The sequence below is a fragment of the Pollachius pollachius genome (genome assembly GCF_949987615.1).
Source record: "Pollachius pollachius genome assembly, chromosome: 3".
NCBI classification, from domain to species: Eukaryota; Metazoa; Chordata; class Actinopteri; order Gadiformes; family Gadidae; genus Pollachius; species Pollachius pollachius.
In genome coordinates, this window is record NC_136936.1 from 15,781,836 (window position 1) to 15,809,758 (window position 27,923).

Sequence of the window (27,923 nt, forward strand, 5' to 3'; positions counted from 1 at the left end):
GCATGTCCTTTCAACCATGAATGATTGCAACTGACGATTGCCACACCGTCAACTTATTCGAATGCTCCTTCATGCAACAAGATCAACTTTACAGATCAGCCAATGGATTAGAGTTTCATATGCATTCTTCTTGAACAACAAATAACCATCATTGACATTTATTTAGAGTTGCGCGGCACATCATTAAAATATGTTTTGTGTTTTGGGAGTATGAATATTTTAAAGTACTTTATGGCATTATAATTTATATTTAAATTATTGGTGTGTCCTGCAGGGGTCCACATACATATAAATACGATAAAGGCTGCAGTGCTCTCGCTCAATACTGGAAAAAACTCAAAGATGATGTCTGCATCAGTGCCTCAGACCCAAAATGATCCATAAATAGAGTCCTGGGTGAAAAATCCAGAAATTGTCCTTTATGATGATTGAGTTGTAGAAAACAAAATTATTATCTTATTATCAGCATGATTTGATTCATGTTAAACAGCAGATTCATCAACAGCAGATTCATCAATATAGCAGCTTACCAACCAGCAATTTATGGAATGAGTGGATTTGGCACCTAATCAATATATATCGGCATACATGCTTACCGCTTAAATGCACCAAACTGGGCAAACTGTAACGTCTGTAAATGGAACCTGACGGGTCACAGCTAAACTGGGGGTGAGCTGCTACACAGAAAATGTTAAGTATACAGCAATGCTAAGAACTAGCTGCCAAACCTGTCCCCAAAAGACACTGCTTCCCTTTAACTACAGTGGCCTCTGTTCCAAATTGTGTCCTTAAGGGATCAATGTCCCGCCCCTCACTCAGTACTTGAAAACCAGCTAATGAAAGTCTTTAAGAGTGTGAGCGGGGACCTCTTCCTGGACATGCCCATTAGGTTTGAAGGGAGAGAAAAGGGGCGAGAGAAGGCCGAGCCGGAGCAGAGTGGGAAAGGAGAGAGGGAGGGAGGGGCAGCGCTGGGGCGGGCCTGGGCTTGAATGCTCCATTGAGGTTAGGTGTTTTGATGGAAAACTGTGGCAGCGGAGGGCCAACTGCAGCAGCGGCGGTAGCAAAAGGAGGCCGGCTCTAGACCATGGAGAGAGTGAAGCGCGGAGGCAGTCGAGGAGGCAGGAGGGGGGGACCAACTGCCCAGAGAGAAGGACTCTGACACAGAGCCATTTTTGTGAGAGGGAGAATCGCAAGAAAACGGAAAAAAAAAAGAAAACGTGGAAGGGGGGAAAACAGCGGACATACAGAAACAATTTCAAACCCTCTCATAAGCTTCGGGGGTGGGGGTGGGATCTTTTGAGGTTATTGGCAGTTCCCCTTGAAATCAGTGTACCAGAAAAAGAGATGATTCTAAAAGCTACCCTTCAAAGGCCTGACGACTCGTCAGAATCCAAAATCAACAGTGCGACTTTGGAGGAGAAATATCAGATTCGGATTGGCCTGCGACTCTTTCCGGCAACTATAGCCCTCTCCTAGTCTTCTGGAGGGGGATTCCTCTCTTGGTGGCACCTTCCTAGTCGCCGTTTTACTTGCCTGTTTGAGGGCCACGTATAAAAGGGGTATCATCAAATCTCATTGAAGTCTCATTCGAGTGTCTGTGAGGCTCTCTGAGGCCATGTGCTCTGTTGGGCTATGTTGTAAAGTAACCGGTTTCAAGGAGCCTCAGGCACATTTTAATGAAGTCTCTCTCCAAAATGCCTTAAGAGCACAGAAAAAGCCCTCTTCCTTGCCCTGGTTGTTCAGTCGAGAGGACGTTTGGATGAATGGGAGTATGAATTTGACATCCAGCTATATATATGGACACTACTGACATAAGGCATCGTTTCACACCGCCCACCCTTGAGGTCAGAGTTTTTGCAGTCAACTCATTCACTTTTATTTATTAAAAACAACAAGACTTGGATACAGCAACCCGGGTGCAATAATACAAATACTAAACTGAATGAATATGGTATATTTTAAACAGTTTACTGTATAAAAGCACAGCAAAGTTATAAAAACAGCAGTTTTTCAGTAAGTTTGAATGGAAACATTATTGCTGTGGAAATTCGCTATTGACCATCTTATCAAGATCTATGGATCACAATACTTCAATATCGTGCTATAATAATAAAACCAGCCTGGCATTACTCTATGCACACTAAAACGTATGGTGTGTGTGAGCAGTGTTAATACGCATTAGCCAGCCTCTTCGAGGCAGAGAGCCTTATTGTTGTGTTGAACTGGGTTGAGCTAGCTGCGGTAACCTCAAGCAACTCACCCGTTTTACAAAGAAAACAGACTTTACGGTGGCGTCGCTGGAAGGGAGGGGTCTGTCTGAGACTAGCAAAGGGTGCTGGGTGGGGGGTAGGGATGTTTTCAGAACAACCCCCGGGGGAATGGAAAGAGGAATATTCAAAACAGTGCCTATCAAACACTAAACTTGACATCCCTGATTGCTTGGCCAGATGGAAAAAAGTTAGCTGTTCAAAAAGACCCGCGATGTTGCCACGGCAGAGGATTACACGTGCGGCTCTTGCGTCAGCGGCCTATGGATCAGACAGTGTTCCTCACCTTCTCCAGTCGTTCACACCACCTCTTGCACAAAGGCTATGATTCCCTCCTAATAGTGTAATCATAGAGGCTCTTGAAGGGCCTGACTAACGCCCCAGAACACACACGGCTCGTTATCTAATCTACACACACACACACACACACACACACACACACACACACACACACACACACACACACACACACACACACACACACACACACACACACACACACAGTGTGTAGGGGCACCATAACAACAGAGCAACACCTCTCTTTAGAAACACCTAGACTGGTCTGACAAATACATTCATCGTAACTCAAGCGATGTCGCCAAACAGTGTCTGAACCCAACGCGACGTCGGTTGCGCGAAGCCGATTGGTTGAATAAGTGAATCTGTGCATAATGTAGGGTGGCAACAGAAAATAAAAAAAAACAAAGCAAGAGTGTGTGTTTGCAAGGGAGAGAGGGAGAGATAAAGAAGCAGGCCGAGGTGTGCATGTGTGTGTGCGTGTGCGTGTGTGTGTGTGTAAGAGACAAGAGAGATGGGTCTCTGGCTACAGCCTCAGGGGGGAAAGCAGTGCCCTTTCTGCCCCAATAAACCTCATTAGGATTCCTGACATGAGAGCCAGGGGATAGACATTTCTTCACGCTACGCACTCCGCCGTTCTCCACCACCACCGGTTGGGGGGGGTTAACATTGACAAGTCACATGTCCGGCTTTCCAATTCTCTGCCACTTCCACTGAGCATAGGTTGTGTGCCCCTGGTAGTGGGCCTATATTCTGAAATGTGAAGGTGACATGGCACCTCTGTCTACCAACACAAAATGATAGTGACACTTGACACTACAGCTGGCTGGTGGAATATCAGCTCTCAAGCACAGCAGCGGGGTTTATAGGTCCTGCTAAAGGAGTGTGTAGCACTAACTACCTCGAGAACCAATTGATTTCATGATGCATCGATAGAGGAGATATAGGTAAAGGAGACCATAATTTGGGAACATTGCCAATATCCATGCCATACAACAGATACCCGTTGCGGTAATTGCCTGCCATCTGGATGGATTTCCTGTGAAATCTGATGGAATAATTTACTGCATACTAACCAGAAAAGCCATAATTACATAACTACTGATATAGTAAAAGATGGCCAAACAGCTGTTTTTTTCTTTTCCACATACACAAACACATACCCTTCTAGAAAAAGCAATGCAGCAATTGTGACAAGAGCTTATGTCCTCTTCCCAGGAAGGATACTTTTTCAAAAGCCCCTGAATAGCACTGTCAAATGCAAACTTCCCCCTAATTGACATTGCCTTAACTTCCATGTAGTTACACATTAATGCATTATCATTTATTCAACAGCATATACTCAAGTACTGCTTGCATTCATTTGCATCCACCTTTCTAATTAGTTTATGAGTCCACGCATACTACCCCCTTTCAGAGAGCTAGTCAATTCAAAATGATCACCACCACTATGTTCCTCCTCTTCTTTTCATTTGGCCTTCGTCGAGTCCTTAAGCGGGGAGTCACAGAGTTCACAGACCAACGCCACCTCTCCCATCCCACATAACACCACATCTGTGATTCCACAAAGCCCTTTTTAATTTGAACATAAAATCTGTGCAGACAGTCTGCTCAAAGCGGCCGCACGCCCTGACACACTCATTAGCGCCGAGAGAGAAAATGAGTGGTGGTGGTGCTGTGCTGGTGGCAGCGCCGGTAGACATCCCCTGATTCAGCAGGGATGGTAATGATATTAATCACAGTGCTGCAGCGGGGTCGCCCACCCTCTGACTGCCAGGCCTGTCGGGCCTGTTGCAGCGGGTAAGCCGTGTTGTACAGTCGCTGATCCTACAGGCGCACGGAGGAGCAGACTCTTAAGCGAGCAGATGCATAAATCACATCCCCTGTCAGACCCAGTCACCGTCTCTCCTGTGTCACGCTTCGTCGGATACGAGTCAAAGCATTACGTGCATGTGCAGATGCTGGATGACCCCCGTCGTCTCGCGGTGTCGTTGAGAAAACAGAACCAACCCTATCGGCCCCTTTTGGATTCCTCCTGAAATCCCGGCGTTAGAAACAGAGGCAATATAGGAGATCCACTCCTCCCACCGGTGCAGCTGGGTGCTTTTGTGTAGTGAGCAGCGCAGCCTCGACGCTCAGCAAGCACAACAATTAGCTTGAAGGGCCTAGCCTAGTTCATGACCATAGCACAGACATGTGAGGACATGACACTTTTTTGTTGTACTCTTTTCCTCTATTGTAGTGAGCCTGTCTTTCGTGGAGTGAAAGTAACATTTTGGCCCTGGAGCCCTCTGGGCAAATAGGGGACAATAGCTGAGGTTGTCCAAAAGCATCAGCATCACCAAGCTGGCTAGAGCCTAACTCTCCAAGCCCAACACCCATCCTGCCCGGGCATCACTACCCCTAGGACACTGCCTATTGAAGAAGACACCCCCTCTCCCAGTCTAGTTCTCTCCTTTTGGCCAAAGCTTGCGGGGTAAAGCCAGCCAGCCACTGATATTCTGTAGAAATACTTAGAGTTACATATTAAGTTGCTTAATATGTAATAGGCAAGATTGGTCCAACAACAATCATTCTAATGTGATACAGCATGTATAATGTGTAATTGAATCAAAACAAAATCATAATGTGTTATGCTAGATTCCACTCTATGCGTGTGGAGAATTTGCCTCGGATGTCTAAAGGATTCACATTTGGAATTTGGATGCACAATCCCTTTTGCTTTAAGTTGCATTAAATCATACCTAAACCGAGCACCCTAGTACCCTTCACCAAGGGTAGGCTGGCTGAGCATCACATGCTTCTGTCAGCATTACCTTATAATAACGCAGAGGAAGTAGGTAGGACACCTTCATGATCAGAGAAAATGCAAACCCCCCTCATAGAAAGCCCTCATCAAGTTTGATCCAATGAACTATTTGCTGTAAGGCTAGCCGATGATGACCATCTCCCCTCACCAACACTCAAAATAAGTTCTTAACTTTCCTCTGAACCTGTACTTGCTACGGCGTCCACAGTTAACCATACCCAACCCATAGTTCCCTTCTGAAAACAAGTGCTGAATGCTAACTTCTACTAAACACTATCACTGTTAATAAATCGCCCCTGCTGTATACAGAGTCAATTCTCAGCGCGGCCTGACATTGACGTGAAGATATAATGTAGGCTAATGCGGAGAAGTGGGCATTTAAAATGATTAGTGATGATCCAGAGAGCAATAGATAAGCTGTGTGAAGGGGAGTCGATGGGGGGAGGGAGACGTTGTGAGCTCCAGCCAGGGCTTGCCCTAGTGAAAAACAGAGTATGGTCGGAGCTGTTGTGTGGCTGCCAAACTGACGTCCAGGTGTGACCAGTGTCTTCCTAAGCTTCTCATTTGCACTCCTGTGACGGCCTGATGACTCCTGTTCATCCCTACAGGGCTCACGGGCACGGGGAATCAAACACACAGACGGAGACTGGGGAGGCACGTGTGTGTGTGTGTGTGTGTGTGTGTGTGTGTGTGTGTGTGTGTGTGTGTGTGTGTGTGTGTGTGTGTGTGTGTGTCAGTGGAAGATAAAGCTCAGGAGGTAAAATGCATGTCGTAAATTACATGAGTATACGACTAGATGAGCCTTAACACCTGAAGTAGAAACTGAAATCCAATCAAATACTCTGATCAAAATAAAGATCACAGATTGGCGTCATAACCTTTTCACCGCCCAATGTCCGCGAGGCCTGCATGGGTAACTCGTCGTGGCTTCAACTAGCTACGGATCCTCTGAGGAGGAAAAATATATAATGGACAGCGTCATATGCCGCCTTCATCATGGTTAGAGTGAGGCTCCAAAATTGCTCCAGGGTTTCTGTCTAGACTGCTCTGTTGTCAAAAGCGAGCAAGTGGATAGCAAAGAATAGGTGGACAATGCATGCAATGCATGTTCTGGCTACTACATAACGAGCCCCGTGCGTACTGCAGCCCTAATTATTAAGGCGTAGGCATCCATTTTTGACGCCACTCATTACAGAGACACTGATCAATAGCTTATAATGCATTCTACTCAGTAATGGATGCTGAGGCTACGGTTCTTCCACTTCTGATGAGCACTCTTGTGCTGCTGGAGGCTAATTTCAATACACACTTGGTCAGAGCAGCTGATCCAGCTGCATCTGAATCGATGCAGACTAGCAGGAGGATGGAGCAGGGAAATACCTCTATATTACCTCTATATTACATAGATGTAGATCTATAGAAGCTCTGATCACTGGGCATCAATAAGTCCAGCGTGTATGTAGTAGGAAGCATGTGGAAAATAGGTTTCTAGTGATGACGAAACAGTAAGGGCAGCCGATGGATGTCCGATACCATGTACGCGTGATGGCAAGATGAAAGTGAATAGAATAATTGACGACTGTGTCTCTTACCAGTATAAAGAGCGTGCAAGACACACGACTTTACACAGGCATTTCAGTTTTCTATTAAGGAAGATTTGAGTATGTGTCAATACGTAGGCCATGCTTATGACCACAAAGTACTGGTCTAGGAGTTGGCAGAGGCTTAGGACTTTGCAGTGAAAGAGGCTTATTGATGTGCATCTGGTGAATATGCATGTCCAATCTGTCAATCATCCAACGCATTAGCCTCCCACCATCTTCTCTCCAACATGCAGATAAAGGAAGCAGTTCCCTGACCACTTTGCAGGGACATACCTACTAGTGGACATAGGTTAGTGGATAATAGACAGCTAGCTTGCACCCACCAAGTCAATTGTTTACAATTAGTGATGTCACCAGCACCACTTTCCGGGCGGGCCTCAGGAGGGGGGTGGGAAAAACGTGGAGATCAGCAAAACGCTATGACAAAGAGCTAGCTGCAGACTCAACTGTCACCGCGGCGGGCCATCCAGCCCCATTGGACGTTCACAGTGCATGGCTGGAACTTCAGACCAAAGCAAAAACAGTCCACTGCAAAAATGGCCATGCCATTAAAAGGGGCATGAGAAGCAAGATTGGGGAGATGGAGAAATAAATGCCAAATGCTTGAATTCATCAACATTGGCCATTGTGTATGCCTTCTAAATAGCCCCAAAGAATCAACGGTCAGGTGTTCTTTGCAAATTCTAATTGGTTTTGTTTTTGAAAGCCTATCCTCCACAGTGGATCAATAAAAGATGCATACTCAAATCCAACTTGGTCAAGTGGACTATTGTGTTGTTTATATTCTGGTCTTGGTTTTCCAAAACAAATTGTGTTTTTCACGACCAGTGTTACATTCTTCGTCATTGTATTCCTGTGTAATAAGCTTGTTTTGATGAAGAGTCGTGTGCATCTCAATGAATTGGATTCCCTCCCTGCAGGTATGTGGGATTCAGGTAGCAAAAATGACATAACATCCCATTCCAGAGTGACTCTGTCAGTCTGTCAAATCGGAGTCAAAAAGAAAACATTCTCCACAACATGCCAGGCCGCTTGTTGATCCATGTGTAATTGTTTAAACGCCCTAACCTTAACACTAGTGTCTAGCAGCCAGTCTACCACGACCAACCCCTAGAATAAAGTGATTACTTAATTTGGATTTAGGCTTTGGGTGAGTGAATAGATGTTTTAATTGGAGGAAGAGGAATGTTTTAAAGGCTTGAAGCCTAGGTGAACTTGTTCTAAAAGGTTCATTTCGATTGTCCTGCTATAACAAAATGGTCCTGGCTTTGCTCTTCCCCCTCCATTTACATCTTTCAAACAACTACATCCTGAATTTACCTGAATTTCAAAATAAACCACTCATGGCACTTTGAACTCAGTCTCATTGTTACAATCGAAAAATGTCACTATTTCAATAGCTTCAATTCTAATAGGCGTTTGTTTATGATCTGGGATAATCATAAATGTGTGTATTTGTTTGTAAGCTGTGAGGAGCATACGTTTGTGTGTGTGTGTGTGTGTGTGTGTGTGTGTGTGTGTGTGTGTGTGTGTGTGTGGCATGCAATGCAATGCAAATAATGATGTACTGTACCTGTCAGTGAAACTGGACTGTGTGTCACTCATTGGGCTTCCGGATCTAGATTTGCAGCAAATTATTTCCGATTAACATTTTCCAGAACGTGATGAGGCAAACTCCTCCAATGTACTTCTCCGGCATCCGTCTCAAGTGGGCCAAGGTTTCAGGACGTCGTCTAATCTATTAATGAATGTCGTCCACTGGTCCGTTGTTGCTCAGCTCTAGGACAAGCTGTCTGCCAGACAACACTCCCGGTCTCGGTTGTATTCGTAATAGTTATTCACAAATCTTGAAAATATGTTATAATACGATATTTAATATGATGTCTTCAAGTAGTCTCCCACCACGGCTACGAGTGATGTGTCGTCCTGGTGGCCTCTGTGGGTTAGATGATATGAAGATGTTGGGGTTCCTTTACTCCCAGTTTGTCTGTCTGTCTGGACGAGCCTCCCGGGAACAGGAGGTCCTCACAATACTCGTCTAAACGAGTTCTGGTTATAGTGTTTATAAGCTTAGCGAAACAACTACAGGTCATAAAGCCATACAACACATCATGCAGAAGACGATGCTCGTTAGATTATCAATATAAACTGTCCTTGTTGGAAGTAAAGAGCTTCTCGGGCGAGCCGCCTGGCGATGTGGAGCTACCGCTAACAGAGGAGCTTCAGGACACAACTTTGTTCTCCGCATCGATGGAAAACTGGAAGAAAGTCCGCTTCACAATAACCTGCTGGGCGGTCACCGAATAAATATAGAACATGGCACGAATGTGGATCGGTATGTGAATTTTTCCCCCTTCTTAAGTCTTTCAAAAAGTCTTCATTAGGCAAAAAAAAACTCCCCAGAAGTCTGCTAGCAGCGCGCAGCTCTCCTGGACTCCATGTTTCCACAATCGCTCGATCCTCGGCACAATCCCCGTGGATGGAAGCAGGCTAGTAATGTGGAGCTACCGGGACTAATACACTATTCCCACAACAGTCGAATAAACAACAGTGCGTCTAAAAGTTGAAACATCCAGAAAGTCAACTCGAGCTCTCGATATCTTCTGTGCCTTTACAGTAAAATAACTAACGGAATGGTACCAGAAATCCCACTTTGTGCCGCTAGCAACGCCCTAGCCAGCTAGCCGAGAGTCCGCAGCTCCGCTCACCACTTCCGCCGGGAGATGGGAACTCTGCTGCATGTAGCACACTTTGCTGCAAGTATTGCACTCTGCTGCATGTATCAGACTCTGCAACAAGTATCCCACATTGCTGCATGTATCAGACTCCGCAACATTTATCCTACCCTGCTATATATTACACTCTGCTGTAAGTATCCCACTCTGCTGCTCTGCATCACACTGCATCATACACTGCTGCATGTATCACACTTCATCATACACTCTGCTGCAAGTATCACACTTCATCATACACTCTGCTGCATGTATCACACTCTGCTGCACGTATCATCTATGAATACATGACATGAGTGATGATGGTACAATTAATAAAATAATGATATATAATACTAACAAGGAACATCATAATAAGGGCGAGTGCGATTCCCATCAACAGTTTGCATCAGTAATGAATATCAATATATCACTGTTCTTGCAAAGCAAAAAAGCTATGACCTGTGATGGACAGCTGTCATTAGGAAATTGACATTTTCACTTTATTGGTCTGTGTCACACACACACACACACACACACACACACACACACACACACACACACACACAAGTTGGTTGTTGTGTGTGAGACAGAGTTTTAAAAGGAATACTATGCCGTACTGATGAACAATTGTCCAAATAAAACCATGTTGCAACATTGTCATACCTAAGATTACAGTAATTAACATTTCGTATTTGTTTTGCCTTAGTTTCTTCCAAGCGTTTGTTTTGAACACAGATGCCACCATGTGGACACGTTAGGTAGCCTTTATTGAAATGGAAAAGGAACCTGTTACACATATACCACCTGTGAGACTAAAAACAGTACTTGAAAAATATCTACATAAATGATCAAAAGTTATCAAAATCATTTTATTACTCCCACATTTGTGTTTTAAGGAAATTGTATTACATCACAACACTTTAACAACATGTTTAGGTAAGTACATTCAGATTTTTTAAGGCACAAAAAACATTCCTTGTCTATATAGACAAAGTATTGGTCACATGATCCATTCATCAGCACCATTGAAATGGAAGAAGTCCACTATGAAAATGAACCAGTAATGTCTCAAGCATTTTGCTAGACTATAACGTTTAATAATGGTGAGACACTAGCATAAATTAGATATTCTGAAATGTTTCCATTAAGATATATTATCTCTCCCAATTAAATATTTCTCGCTTGCTTTACACCATCAATAGGTTTTTATGCGTGTGTTCTCATACATTGCCGATGCACTAGCCAATGCAAACATAAATCAGCCAACCTTATTACATAAATGTTTTTCTTTTGTATTTAACAAGGATCAAAAGCAAACACGTTTTGTAAAAGCCAAAAAAGTTTTTTTGAGACTCACTATGCTTTCTCAACACAAACAGGAGTCAGGCTTTAAGACAAACGTACAAATTAGTCATTATCAAAAAAATAAGTACAAAAGTAAAAAAAAAAAAAAAGATTATTCATTGCACCATATTGATAATATTGAAAATCTTGAAAAAAAATTGTGTATTGAACTTCAGTGATAGGACCAAACACAGGCTTCAAGAGAATACTGACAAATATTTGTGGCAGAGATGATTTCACACATACATTTCTTTTTCACAAATGACGGAACTACTTTTTCCACAAATTATGTATCACTGTCATCACACGAAAGTGAATTATATCCTGAAATATAATCTCTCACATCTTCGCTCCCTACAATATGTCTCTTGGGGACATCCATTCATAGTAATAGCCAGCAGCCCAGTTGGTCATTAGACCTATGGTCCCTTAAATTGGAATGATGCTGAAATAAGCCTCTTAAGAATCACTCTTAACCTTGTGCAACATACTTTCCTCTTCAGTCAAGGGCCATTATGCACGACCAAACTAAGCAGTATTCGCGGTAACATCTGAAGCAAAAGCAATATTCTCAAATTACTTGTACAGTACAGTTTACAGTTATGTAGACAAATGTGCGGTCCCTTTGTCCATGTCAAAATGAGCAAAACCACATCAACAACAACAACAACAACAAAAACAGTGCTGAAAAAGTTGCAGAATTTCAGTCAAGTTTTCCTTCATGAGCGTCGTCTGCCACCACCGCCCCGTTCTTCAGGCTCCTGGCTCCCTGCTCTCTCCACTGCGCCATCTTGCTCCCGTACTTCCGCTTGGCGAAGCGCCAGATGTCCACCATGAACACCCAGGACAGGGCGTACATGGCCACGCCGCCGCACTTGATGAAGAAGCGCGGCCGGGGCGAGATCAGTTCGCAGTACAGCATGGCTCCGCCCACAAACACCCGCATGAACACAAAGAGCAGCACGAACGCCAGGTCCACGGCCTCGCCCAGCGTCGTCTCGTAGCGCCCCGTGCGGCGCAGGAACCAGCGCGCCTGCAGCAGGGGGTTGGTGATCTCGCTGCCGAAGAGGACGGCGCAAGACTCCACGCCCGACTCGCCCAGCCACAGCGTGAGCATGATGCCCAGGATGCTGACCGTGTGGTGGGCCAGCATGACGGGGCCCTCCGTGCGGAAGTACATGCACCACACCATGTCGAAGATGAAGTAGCTCAGGCTCAGCACCATGGCGCTGATCTGCAGAGGGGTGTTCTTTGTGCCTGTGGATGGAACGGACAAGAGAAACTAACGGTTAGGGTGGGTGTCAAGGTACTGTCATGAGCCAGAATACTAATCGAGCTCTTAAGACTGTGGAATACTAATTAAAAGCATGCATCATTAAATTACTGTTGAAAATAGGATTGAATACTTACAATCCTATTTACAATCCTATTACTTGTACTATATACTACTATTGTCCTACAAAATGGCTACACGCACAATTGCCTCACAATTATCAGAGACATTAGTTGAACTATAAGACAATTGTATGTACAGTCATTTTGTTAGACAGTACTAATTTTCAAAAACCGTAGTGCAGCCACAACACGATGAAGGGTGATCATCAACGCTATGCGGGCCTCCTACCTGGGTATGTGAAGGGCCAGGGTCCGTCCACATAGCCGATGTAGGCTGTGATGCAGACAACCAGCACGCCATGCAGCAGGGTGACCAGCCGACAGTTCCATTCATAGCCCCGGGAGCCATTGATGTTGCAAAGGATCACGTAAAGAGTGACCCACCCAGAGAGGCAAAGCAGCACAACCGCAGTCAGCGAAGTCATCCTGGAGCTGAAGATAAGAAAGAAACAGTTGGTGACCGCTTATTAGTATCTACCATTAATTCTCCTGTAAAAATTAAAAGAGAAACAACTCAACACAAGAATGCATTTTTTTCCTTACAATAGTAGTTACAGTACATGCCGTGCCAACGTCCAGAGACTCACTGTTGGAATCTATTTGTAAAAGGGCAACAATTGTGTGTACTGTACTGTTGCTGAACTCTGCCCCCACAGTAGGCAGGCTCACAGCGGGTGGGGTGATGAAGACGGCCCTTCTGTGACGTTTGTACCATGAGCTGAAAGGATTTCAATGGGCAGGACTACACCCTTTATGTTGACCCGAGTGAGTGAGATAGCTTAAGCGTTCAAAGAACTTGATGTAATCACATGGAAAACCATCCCAGATGTTAATGCGAGGGACAGTAGACTGATGAATACACATTCCCCCGCAATACATTGTAATACGAGTGCAAGTGTGAGACTTAACTTTGCCATTTGCAACTGCCACAATAATTTAGTGTCGTTTTTAGTCCGTCCTCACAAATGCTTCATGTTTGATTTCTTTATCATTATTGGGATTATATTGTTGTGCTGCTGTCTGTGTATTGTTGTTATAAAATATAATCTAGACGTCAAGTGTAAAGATAGGACGCGGAGTATAGTTAGTCACGTTGTATAAGGCAATGATAGGTAATTCATTTAAGACTAAGGTCTGAATTGGTCTGTATTTATTAAAAATAAATCTAATAAATGTAAGACATTTTAAAAATGTACACTTAGTAACGTAGGAGGAGGAAGCTAACAGTTACACTGATCCAACGCTACAACAGACCACTATCTTGTGACAGACGGACGCAACATCAGTCCTCCAATACACTCAATTGAAACCTTTACCTCGATGCTCACCTCGATTCGCGTCCTTGTAAAATGGCTTTAATAAGTATCTTTTGTTCAGGGATCCTTGATGCTAACACATGATGAACGCACAACGCATCATGGGTCTACTCCTCGGCTCCAGCATCCCTCGCCTCGGCGTTAACACAGGTCCATGTATTAAAAGGTAATGGGCTGTGGTATCAAGTGCTCCATACCTGTGCCGACCAGCTTGTTGAAGTATTTCACTTGAATCCGGTTGTTTTTCTTTCCGTTGTAAGGAGGGTCTGGTCGAGTCTCGAAAACATTGCGACAACGACACACTGTGGTCATATGTGCAAATTGCAATTACATTGGGTGATACCATTACGATCCAGTGTATGCAGTGCTTGGCTTAGTGTTTTCCCAAAATGTATAATGAACATTCAAACAAAGTTTTTTGGATCGGACAAAACTTGTAAAATAAATCAAAGAATACATTGAATAAAATACTTTATTTCAACAATTCCTGTAAAACATGTCTGGAATAACACAGGGTCATCGATGTGTTTTCCCCATTAGAGGAAAAATAGAAAAATATGTTTAACCATTTATTCTACAATTACATATAAAACACATCAGTGGAAATGTTAAGGCACTTAATCGGCAACACATTGAAATCAAACATTTGGTTCTCAGTTAGGAAGGAAAACACCATTATACAGAAACAATGATACTGAAGGGACATGTGAAACGATGTTTTGGATCATCGTAAATAAAACAAGAAATCATCACGTAAACCATTTTACTGCAGACACGATGGATTTCGATTTTGGTCCCCCTAGTTGGAGAGAAGTGCTTGTTTAATTACACAGTAACCATAATGGTTTGAAATGCATCCTTACTGAAACATGTATATGTGAATGAGAGGACGATGGTAAACGTCAATGTCAACGGATGATGATGATGTAAGAAATAGTCATCTACAACCAGAAGATGGCAGTATAGTCTCATAAATACCGTGTGCACAGTGTTTGGTATTGGCATTAACACAACTGCTGTAGACCATTGGAGAGAATTTAAAGTGGCATCCCTCTTTCCATATTTTATTGAAGGAGGGCTGACTTTGGTTTACTTGAAACTTGTAATAATAAAAATATGACTATCAGGAATCAGGGCCATTCCTCTTTATCGCCTTGACAGACGTTTGGTAAGCAACCCAGTGAAGAATATTCGAAATAAGACTCAATGTCCTGTCTGCGGCACCAGATGTTTCGCTACCTAAATAAACCCAGCCTTAGATGGCAAAGCACACTTTAAGTACATGAAATTAGAACTTGTGTGATGCAAAAAACCATAAGAATCTCTTGAGGTTGCTTTCCACAAGGGTACAAAAATAGTTCTCCATAATTTCACTTTGCAACCTAAATAAATAAAAGACAGCATCAGCCTATGTTACTATGCTACGAACAGCACACCAGCTGCTCTAAACTTGTGTTACTCCTGACATGGTTAGATTGGGTTTTCTTTACACAGATGGGCTAATCCACCGTTTTATCTTCCTCTGCGAGAACTCTTATGAACTTCTTTGAAACCAAATGGACACATCAGAAATGACACTGTTCAGCCCAGTTGTGCATCAACCCGTCTGTACGGCGTGGTTAGTCCTCCACGATATGCACTGATGTTTCTTCTTTTCTCCAGTTTGTTGGTTCATTCCAACCCACATTGATCAGAGTTTCTTGGCAAATTCCCTGCACAGTCCACTCAGGAACGTCATTCCTTGAGGCTTTTAAAGTACGGGCCGTAGCTCTGTTTCCAAAATGAAGTTTTGTTTGCACAATGAATAGGATTATTTTAATTTGAGCCTCGGCATCTGGACCCTCTCTTCCACCCTATCTGTGGCCGTCATCCCCCGCAATCCCAAAAAACTCCAACCCCCAGAGGTCAGACTGCCCTTCGACGGCGGGAAGCTTGCTGGCCCTCTTCTCTAGGTCTCCTCATCCCATAGACACAGCTGTTTCTGAGGCACATAGTATGTGAACTGGTACCCCTTGCTGCAGCTCTTTATGCCACACCTGTAGGGGGCGCCCTTGCCCGTGGTGTCCCTGCTGCGGCAGAACTTGAGCAGGCAGGGGTACCACTCCAGACGCAGGCTGTAGACGCACAGGCATGGCTGCCACAGGTCCGTGGTGACGCGACAGGGCTGCAGGCCGGGCACGTCCTCCGTCTGGGGGAGGATCTCAAACACAGAGCCCTCTGCTCCTATAGGGGGGGTGGCGTAAGCAGGCAGAGGGAGACCACGTCAGTGCTTGTCACACACACGCACACTCACACACACGCACGATCATGTTTGGACTAGATGACACAGGATAGAGGGAATATCATTATTGAGGAAGTGGGATAAAGTGCCCAATGAAGAAAAAAGGGAGGCTTTATTATGCAAAGGAGACGCTACTGTGATTCACTCAAAGATAGCGGGGCCCTCTGGTACTTGGTAAACCATGACCATCAACATTGTTTCCTGCCTAACAGTGCTGTCACCATATAAAAGAGCTGTCATATCGATTCGCCTCACCCTGCAAAGTCTGGCGCCCTCATTGCCATTAAGATAGCGGGGCCTTTCGCAAATCTGTCCGTATCAACAACTAATATATGCTAATCATGCTTTTTTTCTCCAACCTGATAAATTACAATAAAAAACAAACAAGTCGCACTTAAAAAGTAATGCTACATTTTGAATTGACGGATGCAGTGTCTTTAAATAGAGAGGACAGTTTGGGAAAATGCAAATGGCAGCAGATAAGTAAGGGAGGGAGAAAGAGCTGTCAGATAGCACAAAGAGCACAGTAACGATTGTAGGTCTGAAAGAAACCATGGGCCCAAAGATTAACCCGCAGAGATAACACTTGTGAGTCCTATCACCCAAACCAAAGAGTAAATAGGTGTCGGGATACACAAAGGGAGAAGACAGACAGCTAGGGAGATAAGGGGACGGATTATACCAGCGACAGGGAGAGAAGAGATACAGAGAGATAGGGGGAGGAGGGAAAGACACGGAGAGGAGGAGACAGATAGAGGAGAGAGAGTAAAGAAAGAGTCAGAAAGGGAGATATAGCGAGGGATGAAAAAAAAGGAGGGATAGGAAGAGAAAGAGAGAGACAGAGGAAGACCAAGTGAGGGAACGGGTGAGAAACAAAAGGTGAGCGAGCGAGAGAGGGAGGGTGAGTAAGAGAGAGCAAAACCACAGAAAGGAAAGCGATAAGAAATAAACACAACGTTAAGACCCCAATGAAGGATAGAGCAGCCTCCATGGAAGGACTAGGAGGCTGACCTTTGTCAAGCCAGTGTTTGGCATCCTCCTGGCTGGTGTAGATGGCCTCACGGGCTTCACTGCACACGTTGTAGACGTGGGAGCTGAGCTGCCCCGCTCGGCTCAGGTTCACTGCTGTGCTCATGGTCAGCTGCTCAAGGCCGCGCCGCTCCTCTGCCAACCGGATGGCCAGGGGGTTTTTCTTTACGGAAAGGATCATGATAATGTCGATAAGAAGAAAAGAAAACGGCCGCTCAGACTCCTGGTTAGGAGTCTGCCATTGACACAAACACTCAAGTAGCAAAGCAGATATGAAATAGTGGAATGCATACTGAGACAAATATGTTCACTGGAACATCTTGGTTCCTTTATAAATATTGTTTAGAGGGTAGAAGCAACACTGCTACCAGCGCTGATTATGGCGCAGCATCATCGAGCAGAAGTTTACATTTTCATAAACATATTCATAACGGTAAAAGAGAACCAAACAACGGAGGCGAGAACTGCCTACCACTCGACCACAAATGCAACTGATTGCATGATCTTTTTCACAACATGCTCACAATGGTGAAGGTTAACAGGACAGGTGATAAGGGAGGATACAACAGTGTTCCACAGCTGGCTCACCTGTCTGAGTCGGGCCATGGACTCGCTGGGGATGATCTCATTGTGGTTGAGCCGGGAGAGGAAGCACAGAGCCTGGTACTGGTTCTGTCCTCTCTCCAGCTCCCCCAGGATCAGCGCACGGAATATCTTCACATTCTGCAATGCGCACACACACACACACACACACACACACACACACACACACACACACACACACACACACACACACACACACACACACACACACACACACACACACACACACACACACACACAAAAAGACAAACATTAGACACAAGGTCAGGGGAAAATGGATAAAAGAATTACAAGTTGACAGCTTGGTGCTGTGCAAGAGCAGCTCACATCATCTGGGAATTTAGAGGAGGAACACCAGCCAGGCTTTGCGTTGAATGTCATTAGTGTGCTTAATGCTGTGCTTCGCCAGACGGAAACTCCCAGCTCAATATGTGAAGGACATTCAGATGTTGGAAAAGACCTGATCATAAAGAGTAAAGCGCAACATTGTGTTCAGCTGTACCGCTGTATCCGACAGCCTGTTGATAATTAAAGCAAAGTCTGTCGGCCTGTGTGGAGTTCCTGCCCCCGACTGTTTACTGTCTCCATCGGCTCTCCCCACACACACACACACTCAGCCCTTTCTCAAGCCCCTCCTGAAGGAAGTGGAGTGCATGTTGCTGTTGGCGAGCATGAGGGGAGATCTGACACGAAGCAGGTCTCCAAGGGAGCGATGCATGATGGGAAAGTTTGATGAGAGTGCAAGGCCACGGACTCATCTCCCCCATTCATCCAAACACTCCTCCACCTTCAGTTCCATGGCCAAGACTCGAAAGACTACACACTCGCCTGTCTCCAAACGCCCCTCCTCCGCATTTCACACAGCTCACACAGCTCGGAGAAGGGGAGGACAGGCTCCAAGGCCCCAGAGGCCCCATGGGCCCTGGAGTCCCTGGGGCCTCAAGAACTCTTAGACAGCTCCTATCTATTAAAAAGCACCAGAGAGGAGCCTTTGTTCTACTGTAGTCCTCAGGCACTTTGCTCCAAATTTTCAAAAACACTTTGCTCCGCATTCAAAAACCTTCTCCAAACTACGTGGTTAACGGACCCAGCCTGAGAGGGGGGGGCCCGCCTCCTGTTGGTTATCACACAACCAGCGGTTTACTTTCGTTTGATCTTGCTCCCTAAAAACTATGTTTGACTGTCAAAGAGTTACTGGTAAACACGCATGCACATTGCACAGGATAACCACACAAAAATCTCTGAACTTTGGAAGACATATTGATATGCCCAGAGCCAATATTGATTCATGTGCCCCTATTAATGTAACGTTATTCTCTGGAATTTCCACCTCAATCGTGACCTGGAACAAAAAAAAAAGTTTTTTTGCATGAACAAACACACACAAACAACCACACACACGTAACCCCCAGAGACGTGCCACAATATTTACTTCACCGACTGATCTCGCAATGCTGTGCTGAAAAAGATCTGACGAGGTTTGATTAAGGACGTTGTCAGGAGGAGATGTGAATATATATCACCGTGGCTCGTGACAAACCACTGCAGACAGAGATGGTGAGGGAGATAGAGAAGGAGATTAAAACAGAAGCAGAGACCCAGCCTAAAGAGGAATGTTATTTTACCTACACACTTTATCATCAAAATAAAACACCATATAAAAAGAACATAAGTAGAGGACCTCCCATATTGCAGAAACATGGCGCTATGTGTGCATGTGTGTGTTTGTGTCTGTAATAGAGGGCAGGAAGAGAGAGTAAAAGAATGGGAAGGGTTTTCATGTCAAACGCATGGATTACCCCAAGGCTTTCTGGGTAATTATAGAGGAGCTACTTTGTTTCACTGAAAGCTAGTCAATAACAGCAAAGATGCCAGTACCTGTTCCACTACTTTTCTCTCTCATGCTATGTGTACGTGTTTGTTTGTTTATGTATGTGGATATGTTCATGAGTTTGACGAGTTATGAGCCTTAAGATCTTTACTGTATGGCCTAAAACCAATCAGAGTAGAGGAATTCTGAACACACACACACACACACACACACACACACACACACACACACACACACACACACACACACACACACACACACACACACACACACACACACACACACACACACACACACACTCTGAGTCAACTATCCATGACCTGGGATATCAGCAGTCAGACTTGCTCTGTTGTGGAGCTACTGCAGCAGGAATAGAAGCCAGTGTGCAGCTTGTCAAAACAAAAAAATGCAATTAAAGAGTGACCTCATCTGCACTGAAAATACACAGACGGTACCAGTGAGATTCAGCTGTTTGGACAGACTGGGACTCCTCTTTTCGGACAGGCGCTCAGTTGCAAGATGCCAACTCACACAGTGTTTACACATTCGCATAGAAATGGTCCAACACAGGCAGACAGAAACAAACAAAGTTGTGTGTAGAAAATGATTGCAAGGTGCAGTTTGAGAGGCCTTTGGTTCCCTATTCCTATTTTCAACCTGTTTCATAGCTCCGTTCAAACAGGCCTAAAGCGCAGAATCACCCTTGAGAAATCCTTTCCCACATAAATACATCAAATTAGTGGTTCGCAGGCAAACCATCAGCAAGAAAAAAAACACTTGCGTAAGTAAATTCTTAAATAAATGTTTGAAATCTAAAAGGGCCCATCTTTAAGAAAAAGTCAACTATTAACAGAGTTTTCCTAGAGAGGGTTAGGGTTAGGTTACCACCCCCCCCCCCGACTATAAATACTCCAAACTCTGGTTGGGATTCTTCGGCGTTGCTCCTTGACGCAGGGCTATGTGGCCAGAGAGGCAAACCACCATTGGCAAACCGCCAAACACAAGTGTGTATTCAAGCAACTTGACTAGTAGGTCATACTGAGACCTGTTTCACTGCACAGGGCCAGGGGACCATTTCACCAGCGGTTAGGTGTTTTTTTTGCCAGACCTGATTATTAAAAGAGGCGGTGCACAAAAGCCTATTCACACACATAAAAGATTGCATTTACTGTGGACATTCTCCCGTCTCTGGCAGTAACCAGGCTAGCCCAATACCCTTTGTGCACGGAGCATTTAGCCGCGATTGCCTCGTATGAATGAAGCCATAAGATAAAAAAACAAAACGAACAACCCTTCAAGTGAACAGAGCCCTCCGTGTTAAACTGCATGTTGTGATGTGTGACTCCCAGTCTCCAACAACGGCAACAAGTGGTCCGCAACTCGACGTCGCGCTAACTGTTCCAAGATCTGCATGCAAGCGTTGATGACCACACACACATCCACAACCACACAAACAACACACACAAAGCCAGAGGCGCACTCCCCCGCCCCCCGCCACCCAGGGCCTTCCTGTTTCCCAATCCCCTCTAAGACCCGGTCTGTTGATAATGTAGGTGGCTCACTGCCGCTGGAGAGCTCTGCCGGTCAGCCGTGCTCTGACAAATCATTCAAAAGAATCACACTGTGAGGGTAAAAGTCAAACCAGTGCAGTGACTCACAGTGCGTTTGGTTTATACATTAACAGAGAGAAAAAAAAAAAAAATCCTCAAATTGAAAACCGGGAAAACAGTGCGGTGCTCGACTTCATAATAGATGGACAATGATTACTTCAAAATGGCTACTTCATAAAGAACTCTGCCTTATTTGTTTGGATGGGGTGTAGTGGAAGCACATGTTTTACAGATACCGCAACCCCTCCCCCCCCCTTCCTCTAATGTCTGGGTTTCTCTTTCCACAACAACCAGGGGGGCTGGCCTGGTGGGAGGCGGGTTGAGCAGGCGAGGAGCCGTGTCAAACCACAAACCTACAGGTGTACGACTTAGGATCAGGTAGGGGGAGTCAAGCTAGGCATAGAGGTGGTGGAGGGGGGAGACAGACAGACAGACAAAGAAAAGGAAAGGGGGGGGGGGGGGGGGGGGGGGGGGGCGAGGCCGGTGCAGCAGTGAGCGATGCTGGAGTTGGGGTTAATTACAGAGGCCCTGAGAGGCAGGAATGTGGAGTCACATTTAGAAGTTGGTCACACCTGGCTGTCCAAGCTAGCCATCCAATTAGCAAACACCGCCAGTGAATGGGGAACACAAACACCGGCGGGGGGTCACTGAAAGAGAGCTGTCCGCTTTATGAAGCCCACTCTCAGCCCTAACGGAAAGAAACTGAAGTCGCAAGGCTGAAAGATATAGCAGTGCAGACCGTAGCTGCATGTTTCAACTGTGGCCTTGTCGGTGCAGCCAGGGATAAAGTAGTCTCCTTATCTAATCTTTCAATGCTTTGTATTGCTGTGGAGCTTGAAAAGGGAGCAATTATGATGCACTCTACATGCAGGAAATGAGCGAGCAGGAAAAAAATAAAAGAATGCCATCCGGCAAGGGAATAATGCCGAAAATAAATAAATAAAACAACATTCATATCCTGACATCAACAAAACTATATTGAGAACATATTAATGACATTAGTCATTATAGAGAGATTAATGTAATTGAATGGCTTCAAATGTCTCTGTGAAATTTAATTACCACTCTGAAACCACTTTCTGTCTTCTGAGCAAATTAAAATAAATAGAGTCCTCGAATCCAGTACGGTTATCGTAAACAATAGGCTTTATACTAATAGTATTTTCTACTTTAGACATCATTCTCGGTCAGTAAAATCCAAGTATAGAGCTGCACGTTGGTCTGACAAACACTATGTGCACTTTGGATAAAAACATTAGCTAAAAATTTCAAACAGTCAGCTTTCCACATGTTTATTTGTTTGCATCCGCAGGGCTGCACTGAGGTTGAGACCGATTTGACTCATCCTAGTGGCCGCAGAGAAGAAAAAGACAGCAAGATCATAGGCTGTATACATCATCACCCGTAACAACGGTAACATTGGCTCACCTTGTAAGCGTCGTTGGTAAGCTGTGAGCCTAAAAACATTGTCTGCAGCTTTGTGCAGCCCAAGCCTTTACTTTGTGAATTAAGAGTGTGAAACCCAACGTGTTATATTGTTGTTGTTGTTGTTGTTGTTGTTGTTGTTGTTGTTGTTATGCATGAAGAGAGACATTTCTACAAGAAGTCATTCAATGTCACACCGCCTGACTGTGGTCGGACGCCCTCCCCTTCTCGCTCTGGAGCGATAGTGACCATGGAAAGACTGTTCATTATCAGCAGCAGAGAGGGACTGACATCTGGTGTGCTAGTGTGGGGGGGGGGGGGGGGGGTGTAGGATAAAAGAAAGAAATCCACCGGGGCCAAGGGTCCATGGGAGGCTACGAGGGGGCAGGCAGAGGCCCCTAGAGGACGCCTTTCTCACGGGAGGCCGAATGAGCAGCAGAGAAAAGGGTCAAAAGGCTGATCTCCACTGGGTTCTACCTGGTGATGACATCACATGGCCTTATGAAATAAAGTAATGGCCTTATGAAATAAAGTAATGGCCTTATGAAATAAAGTAAAAGATGACATGAGATTACCTTGTATGCCAGGTTCTCCTTTCTTATTTTCTAACTGTGCATCATTAACTGATTACTAGTAAACATGACGTTTGCTTAAAAAAAAACAGGCTACTTCAACAGAAAAACAAAATTCAGGAGCTTCTTATTTCCTGTGAAAAACCCTGATATAATAGTCCCACAGCCTGTTTAATAATGCTGTAGTCCCCCTGTTTGTGGCAACTAAATAAAAAACCCACGCTGATGAGATCAACGGCTCGTAGTCTATAACAGGTTACAAAAAAGCACAAACACACAGTTGAGAATTCCACACGTACCCTGGTGTGCTCAACGCTATCTCGGACTGCATCAATTTCCAGGAAAAAAGTGACACTTGCCCATACAAAGAGAAAACGTAACAAGTTGGTGCAAGTGACAAAGTTGGTTTGGAAGAAGGGTTGGAGAAGAGAGGTGTGGTATGGTGAGTAGTAACACACAGAAGCAAAACAAGTAGGCGTTGAATTCTATTGCCTGGGAATGAATGGGTAACCTTACAGCGTATGTACAAAAAAAAACTACAGACATCGCTCTTTGCACAGACACTGACTTCTTAGTGGACACACAGAATAACAAGCCTGTCGCCCACTTACGGCTTCTCAACAATGGTTCAGATAGTGTGGAAAGGGTCATGGCAAAGCATTTACAACTTCTTGCCTTGTGTTGGCAGCTCGCCCCTTTTGTTTCTTCTGGGCGGAGCCTAAAGGGTGACAACAAATGTAGGATTATCAAGCAGGGTATCGAATACGTCCCATGGGGAAGACATCCTAAAGGGAAGTCACAAAGAGTTGATCACGCCACCTTTCCCCCCATATACCATCCTCCCCACCTTTATTACATTGTGTGTGTGTGTGTGTGTGTGTGTGTGTGTGTGTGTGTGTGTGTGTGTGTGTGTGTGTGTGTTAAACAGGATGCTTTGATGGGAGTTTGTATTGAGAAAGTTGTCCTGCAGCCATGGCTGAAATGTCATCAGGTTGATAATGGCGGCATGAAGAAAGAAGAAAGAAAAAAAAGAATAATTCAGCCAGTTCACATTGTAATTGACACCACGGTGTCATCATTGACAGGGAGCACTCCAGTCTTTTAACGTGACCGTATGAGACAGGAAGTCAGCTTGGCCCTCCACATCTGTTATTCTCCTGACACCCTATCATTGTAATGTTAGATTCTGCTCTCTGTTGCACAAGTGATAAGTTCACTTGAAGATATCCATCTCAAATGGGCTTTAATTAGAACCAAAGATAGCATTTCCTTGAGCTATCATTTCCCAATGTTCAGCAGGGAGATGGACTTTAATTATCTGAGTTTTATTCTGAATGATGCAAGATTTATGTGCTTATCCCCTTAAAAGAGTGATTCATGTTTAGTTAATGGCTAAATAAAATTCTGGATGCGAATCAGAGAGACCCTTCATAATCATTGTGGTCTAATGGTTATTTTACTGTCTTATGGGGGAAACATGGGAAATTTCTGTAGTATTTCTTCCGGATCTTTTTTTTTTTTTTTAAGTTGAGTCATAAGGATGAGTCATAAGGATGAATCAAGATACAACCAGGTTAATAGTACTGCTCAAGTCATAACTGTGTGGAGAGTCATAGTCCATCAACCAGCTCCGACTTCCTCCATGAGAACATGAAGATTCATGTCAAACTTTGAAGCAATGGAGGTTCAAAATATTGGCATTGACTCAATCATTTCTGATGAATCTTCAATACAAGAAATATCTTATCTTGTATATTTCCCCCCCCCCCCAATAAAAAGTTTGAAAATGAAATGCATAGAAAAACCTCCAAGCTCTCTTCACCACAGCAGTAATACTCAGTCAATGACTCCTTCAAAAAAGTAGGAATGAAATTTGGAATTCAAACCAAATTCCGAACTGGTTATCCGTCAAGGATACATTTGAGATTATTTCCTCTCTACGCCTCTGCTGGTTGACATCCTTGTTAAAAAGACCTCTTTGGCCGCATGTGTTTTGCCAGACTGTAAATTCAGTATCCAAGCAGCGGGTGACAGCTCATCCAATTTTCCACAAGTTCTGGAGATACTGCTACAGGGGACGGATGAAAACCACATGGAGGACCAACCGGGAGGGAGTGAGGCAGGCACAAAGAGGAAAAAAATGAATGAATAACAAAAATAGCGAGGGAGTGAGAGACTTTGACCTACAAGTGGAAAAGATAAATTACGCAGCGGAAAAGTAAAGTGATCTAAGCAAGGGGTTCCATCGGTTTTACTCCAATAACCCAAAACAGATGTAGAGTGTGCACGTGAGCGTGCACGGCAACACGAGGGCTCTCCAGACCCCCTACCCACCACGGGGGCACGGGTTATGGATCCCTTTATGTCCCCCAACTCTTTCAACTCCAAATTAGCAGGTTTGGGTTGGTCAAGCTGGCGTCCAGATCACAGAGGTCAGACATGCCCACCTAATCCTCAGTTAATCTCCCCCCTTTACATCTCTCCAGCTTGTCCCCTCCTGTGTGAGGGAGCCCATCGATGATGCCTTAAGGGGCGATGGGTTAGGCTTACCCCATCGCTGTTCACAAGCGGAGGTAGTACTCCTACCAAGTAGTGGTGGTGGTGTGTGTGTGTGTGTGTGTGTGTGTGTGTGTGTGTGTGTGTGTGTGTGTGTGTGTGTGTGTGTGTGTGTGTGTGTGTGTGTGTGTGTGTGTGTGTGTGTGTGTGTTTCTCTCGACGCATTGTTTAAAGTATAATGGTTTTACATGTCACATCACCAGAAGACGGATGTTGTTCTGTGTCACAGTGTGAGTGTTATTGGATCTCCTTCTAAGTAGGAGAATGTCGAATATGACAGCTAATGGCCTTTGGCCTTAACACATGAGCAGCATTTGGGGTATGGGGTCATGGCCATGCACTTCTGTGGTGCAAGAGCCAAGGCACTCATCGCTGTTACAAACAAGTATCAGGGAAGATGGGATAGGATGAGCATGCCCCTGAACTTTAAGATGTTGCCTCACTCATGTGAATTATAGTGTTTGTACCAGGGAGGTATTATCGTGATCTACTTTGGTTTCATTTCTGGTTTTAAATCTATGAACCTGACGAACGACGAGAGAGAATGATGTATCGTAGTTCAACCTCCATTGCTGTGGTTTCTTGCAGCCTTTGGAGTTGTATTGAATGAATGAACGTGGCAAAACAAGAAAGGTACGTGGATGGGGATAAAAGATTAGATGAAGACATTATTATCATTAAGATTACAACTTTTGTTTTCATCTGAATACACAAAACAACAATTGTTCTCACCTGTTTGAAGTCAGCGACGAACGTAATGAGGGCGCCGTCTCCCTGTTTGAACTCCAGCGATATCGCGTCCCTCTCGCTGTCCGCTTCGAGGATCTCCTCTGTGATCAGCCCGTCTGCGAGGCGGACTCGAACCCGCAGCTCAGAACCCAGTCCCAACGTGATCAACAACACAAGTGCGCACAGTGTAGTAAACAGCCGAACTAAAAGCGGAGGGACGCAGCTCGCAAACATTCCAAAACGTTCCACAACTTATCAAAAAACAAGAAAAACCGTGGCAAGATCCAAGGAAAAGACCCTCATACCCTCCTGATTATTTGTGTTGATTTTCGGGAAATCTTTTCCTTCTGCTCCAAATAAATGACGGCTCTACGCGAACCCCTTCCATAGTTCACGTCCCTCTAAAGTTCCCGTGTGCTCATGTTTTTTCAGTCACCAGAACGGTCGTGAAAACAGACAACAGCAAGTCGACTGTGTGTCCCCAAATCTCAGTCTACCTCTACTACTCTTGATCAGAGTCGTCTTTGCTAGTGAGTCCGCAACTTGTCTACGCGTATTATCAGGATCACGCGCGATTCCGTGTCGTCGTACTACACGCAACAATAATCCATTTAAGGCACGTCGCTTCGCGTCCTCGATTGTGTTGATATGCCTCTTTTTTTCTCAAGCAAATTTCTGCAGACCCGTCATTTTCAGTCCATTGGAATCCCAGTGCTGCTAGCCCGGCCTCTAAACTTTCGGCTGTGAGTGTGCGTGAATGCAGCACAAGGATGGTAGTAAACTCTTAAAGCCGTACCAACCTCAAAACTCTGCCCAACCCCCTAAGGGCTCATCCGGGTGTCCCAACAAGTTGCTCCCACCCTCACACATAGCAGGCCAATAACAAAGGTGTAGGTAAAAAACGGAACAGAGTCAAATAAGATATTTTTTACTTTGCATGATAAGAAACAAATGTTGATTCCTGTTCCCTTATCTATTCACCAATGATATTGCTTAACAAATCGACCTGGTTGTGGATGTTTTCTTTCTTCAATAAAAAAAAGGATGTTGTTTGTCAAATAATATAACTTGAATGGGTAACCACTCGTTTCCCTGTACAAATCTTAAAAATAGTTATTTGCCGCCTTTTAATTCCAACTTTTGTCAATACTTGGACTTGGTAGGGACTTTTTTTTTGGAACAAAAAAAAAAGGTAACCGAAACTAAATACAATTGTATTACTCAATGTGGATTTCAGGGGAATCTCAACGGTTAATTATGTGACCACGTGTGCGTGTGTATGTGTGTGTGTATGCTTGGGACGGGGCGTGGGAGGCTGAATGTGCCTGTGCACGCACAACCACACACCCTTCTCAGTAAAAAAAAAAGAAAAAAAAGAAAAGGTGTAATGCACCAAACGACTTGAGAAGATCTGTTATCTCAATTGGCTGTCAGGGTGCTTCCTGGGTGGGCCCCGGGGCCCCGGGTGTCGGTAAGCCCGGACCCCGACCGCACTAGAGCACCACCACCACCCCCACCAAGATACCGGGCTGGCCGGGCTG

The 27,923-nt window shown here is 44.7% G+C and overlaps 3 protein-coding genes across 3 annotated transcripts in view; all 3 read right to left on the bottom strand.

The window, feature by feature from the left end:
- arhgef12a (Rho guanine nucleotide exchange factor (GEF) 12a) overlaps positions 1-9,662 on the bottom strand; it is a 38,125-nt gene extending 28,463 nt beyond the window's left edge. The window contains exon 1 of the mRNA XM_079733207.1: positions 8,551-9,662. Within this exon, the coding sequence (XP_079589333.1) occupies positions 8,551-8,582 (32 nt within the window). The 5' untranslated portion in view covers positions 8,583-9,662. The remainder of the gene's footprint in view (positions 1-8,550) is intronic.
- Positions 9,663-11,307: 1,645 nt separating this feature from the next.
- On the bottom strand, positions 11,308-13,145 carry tlcd5a (TLC domain containing 5a; the record flags this gene model as incomplete). The annotated part of the gene is made up of 3 exons (XM_079731371.1): positions 11,308-12,292; positions 12,660-12,862; positions 13,018-13,145. The coding sequence occupies 3 exons, from the start codon at positions 13,143-13,145 to the stop codon at positions 11,739-11,741; spliced, it is 885 nt and encodes a 294-aa protein (XP_079587497.1). The 3' UTR covers positions 11,308-11,738.
- A 1,107-nt stretch (positions 13,146-14,252) lies between these two features.
- Positions 14,253-27,120, bottom strand: oafa (OAF homolog a). The gene is made up of 4 exons (XM_079732423.1): positions 26,386-27,120; positions 17,645-17,779; positions 17,039-17,219; positions 14,253-15,969 (listed from the first exon to the last, which is right to left on the bottom strand). The coding sequence occupies exons 1-4, from the start codon at positions 26,614-26,616 to the stop codon at positions 15,695-15,697; spliced, it is 822 nt and encodes a 273-aa protein (XP_079588549.1). The 5' UTR covers positions 26,617-27,120; the 3' UTR covers positions 14,253-15,694.
- Positions 27,121-27,923: the final 803 nt, after the last annotated feature.

What these genes read in the sequence shown, in the direction of transcription:
- oafa (XM_079732423.1), bottom strand. Translation starts at nt 26,616, where the DNA reads ATGTTTGCGAGCTGCGTCCCTCCGCTTTTAGTTCGGCTGTTTACTACA. An exon ending in TCGTCGCTGACTTCAAACAG is followed by an intron (nt 17,780 to 26,385) that starts GTGAGAACAATT and finishes TGCGCATTGCAG; the next exon opens with AATGTGAAGATATTCCGTGC. An exon ending in CAAACACTGGCTTGACAAAG is followed by an intron (nt 15,970 to 17,038) that starts GTCAGCCTCCTA and finishes CCCCCCCTATAG; the next exon opens with GAGCAGAGGGCTCTGTGTTT.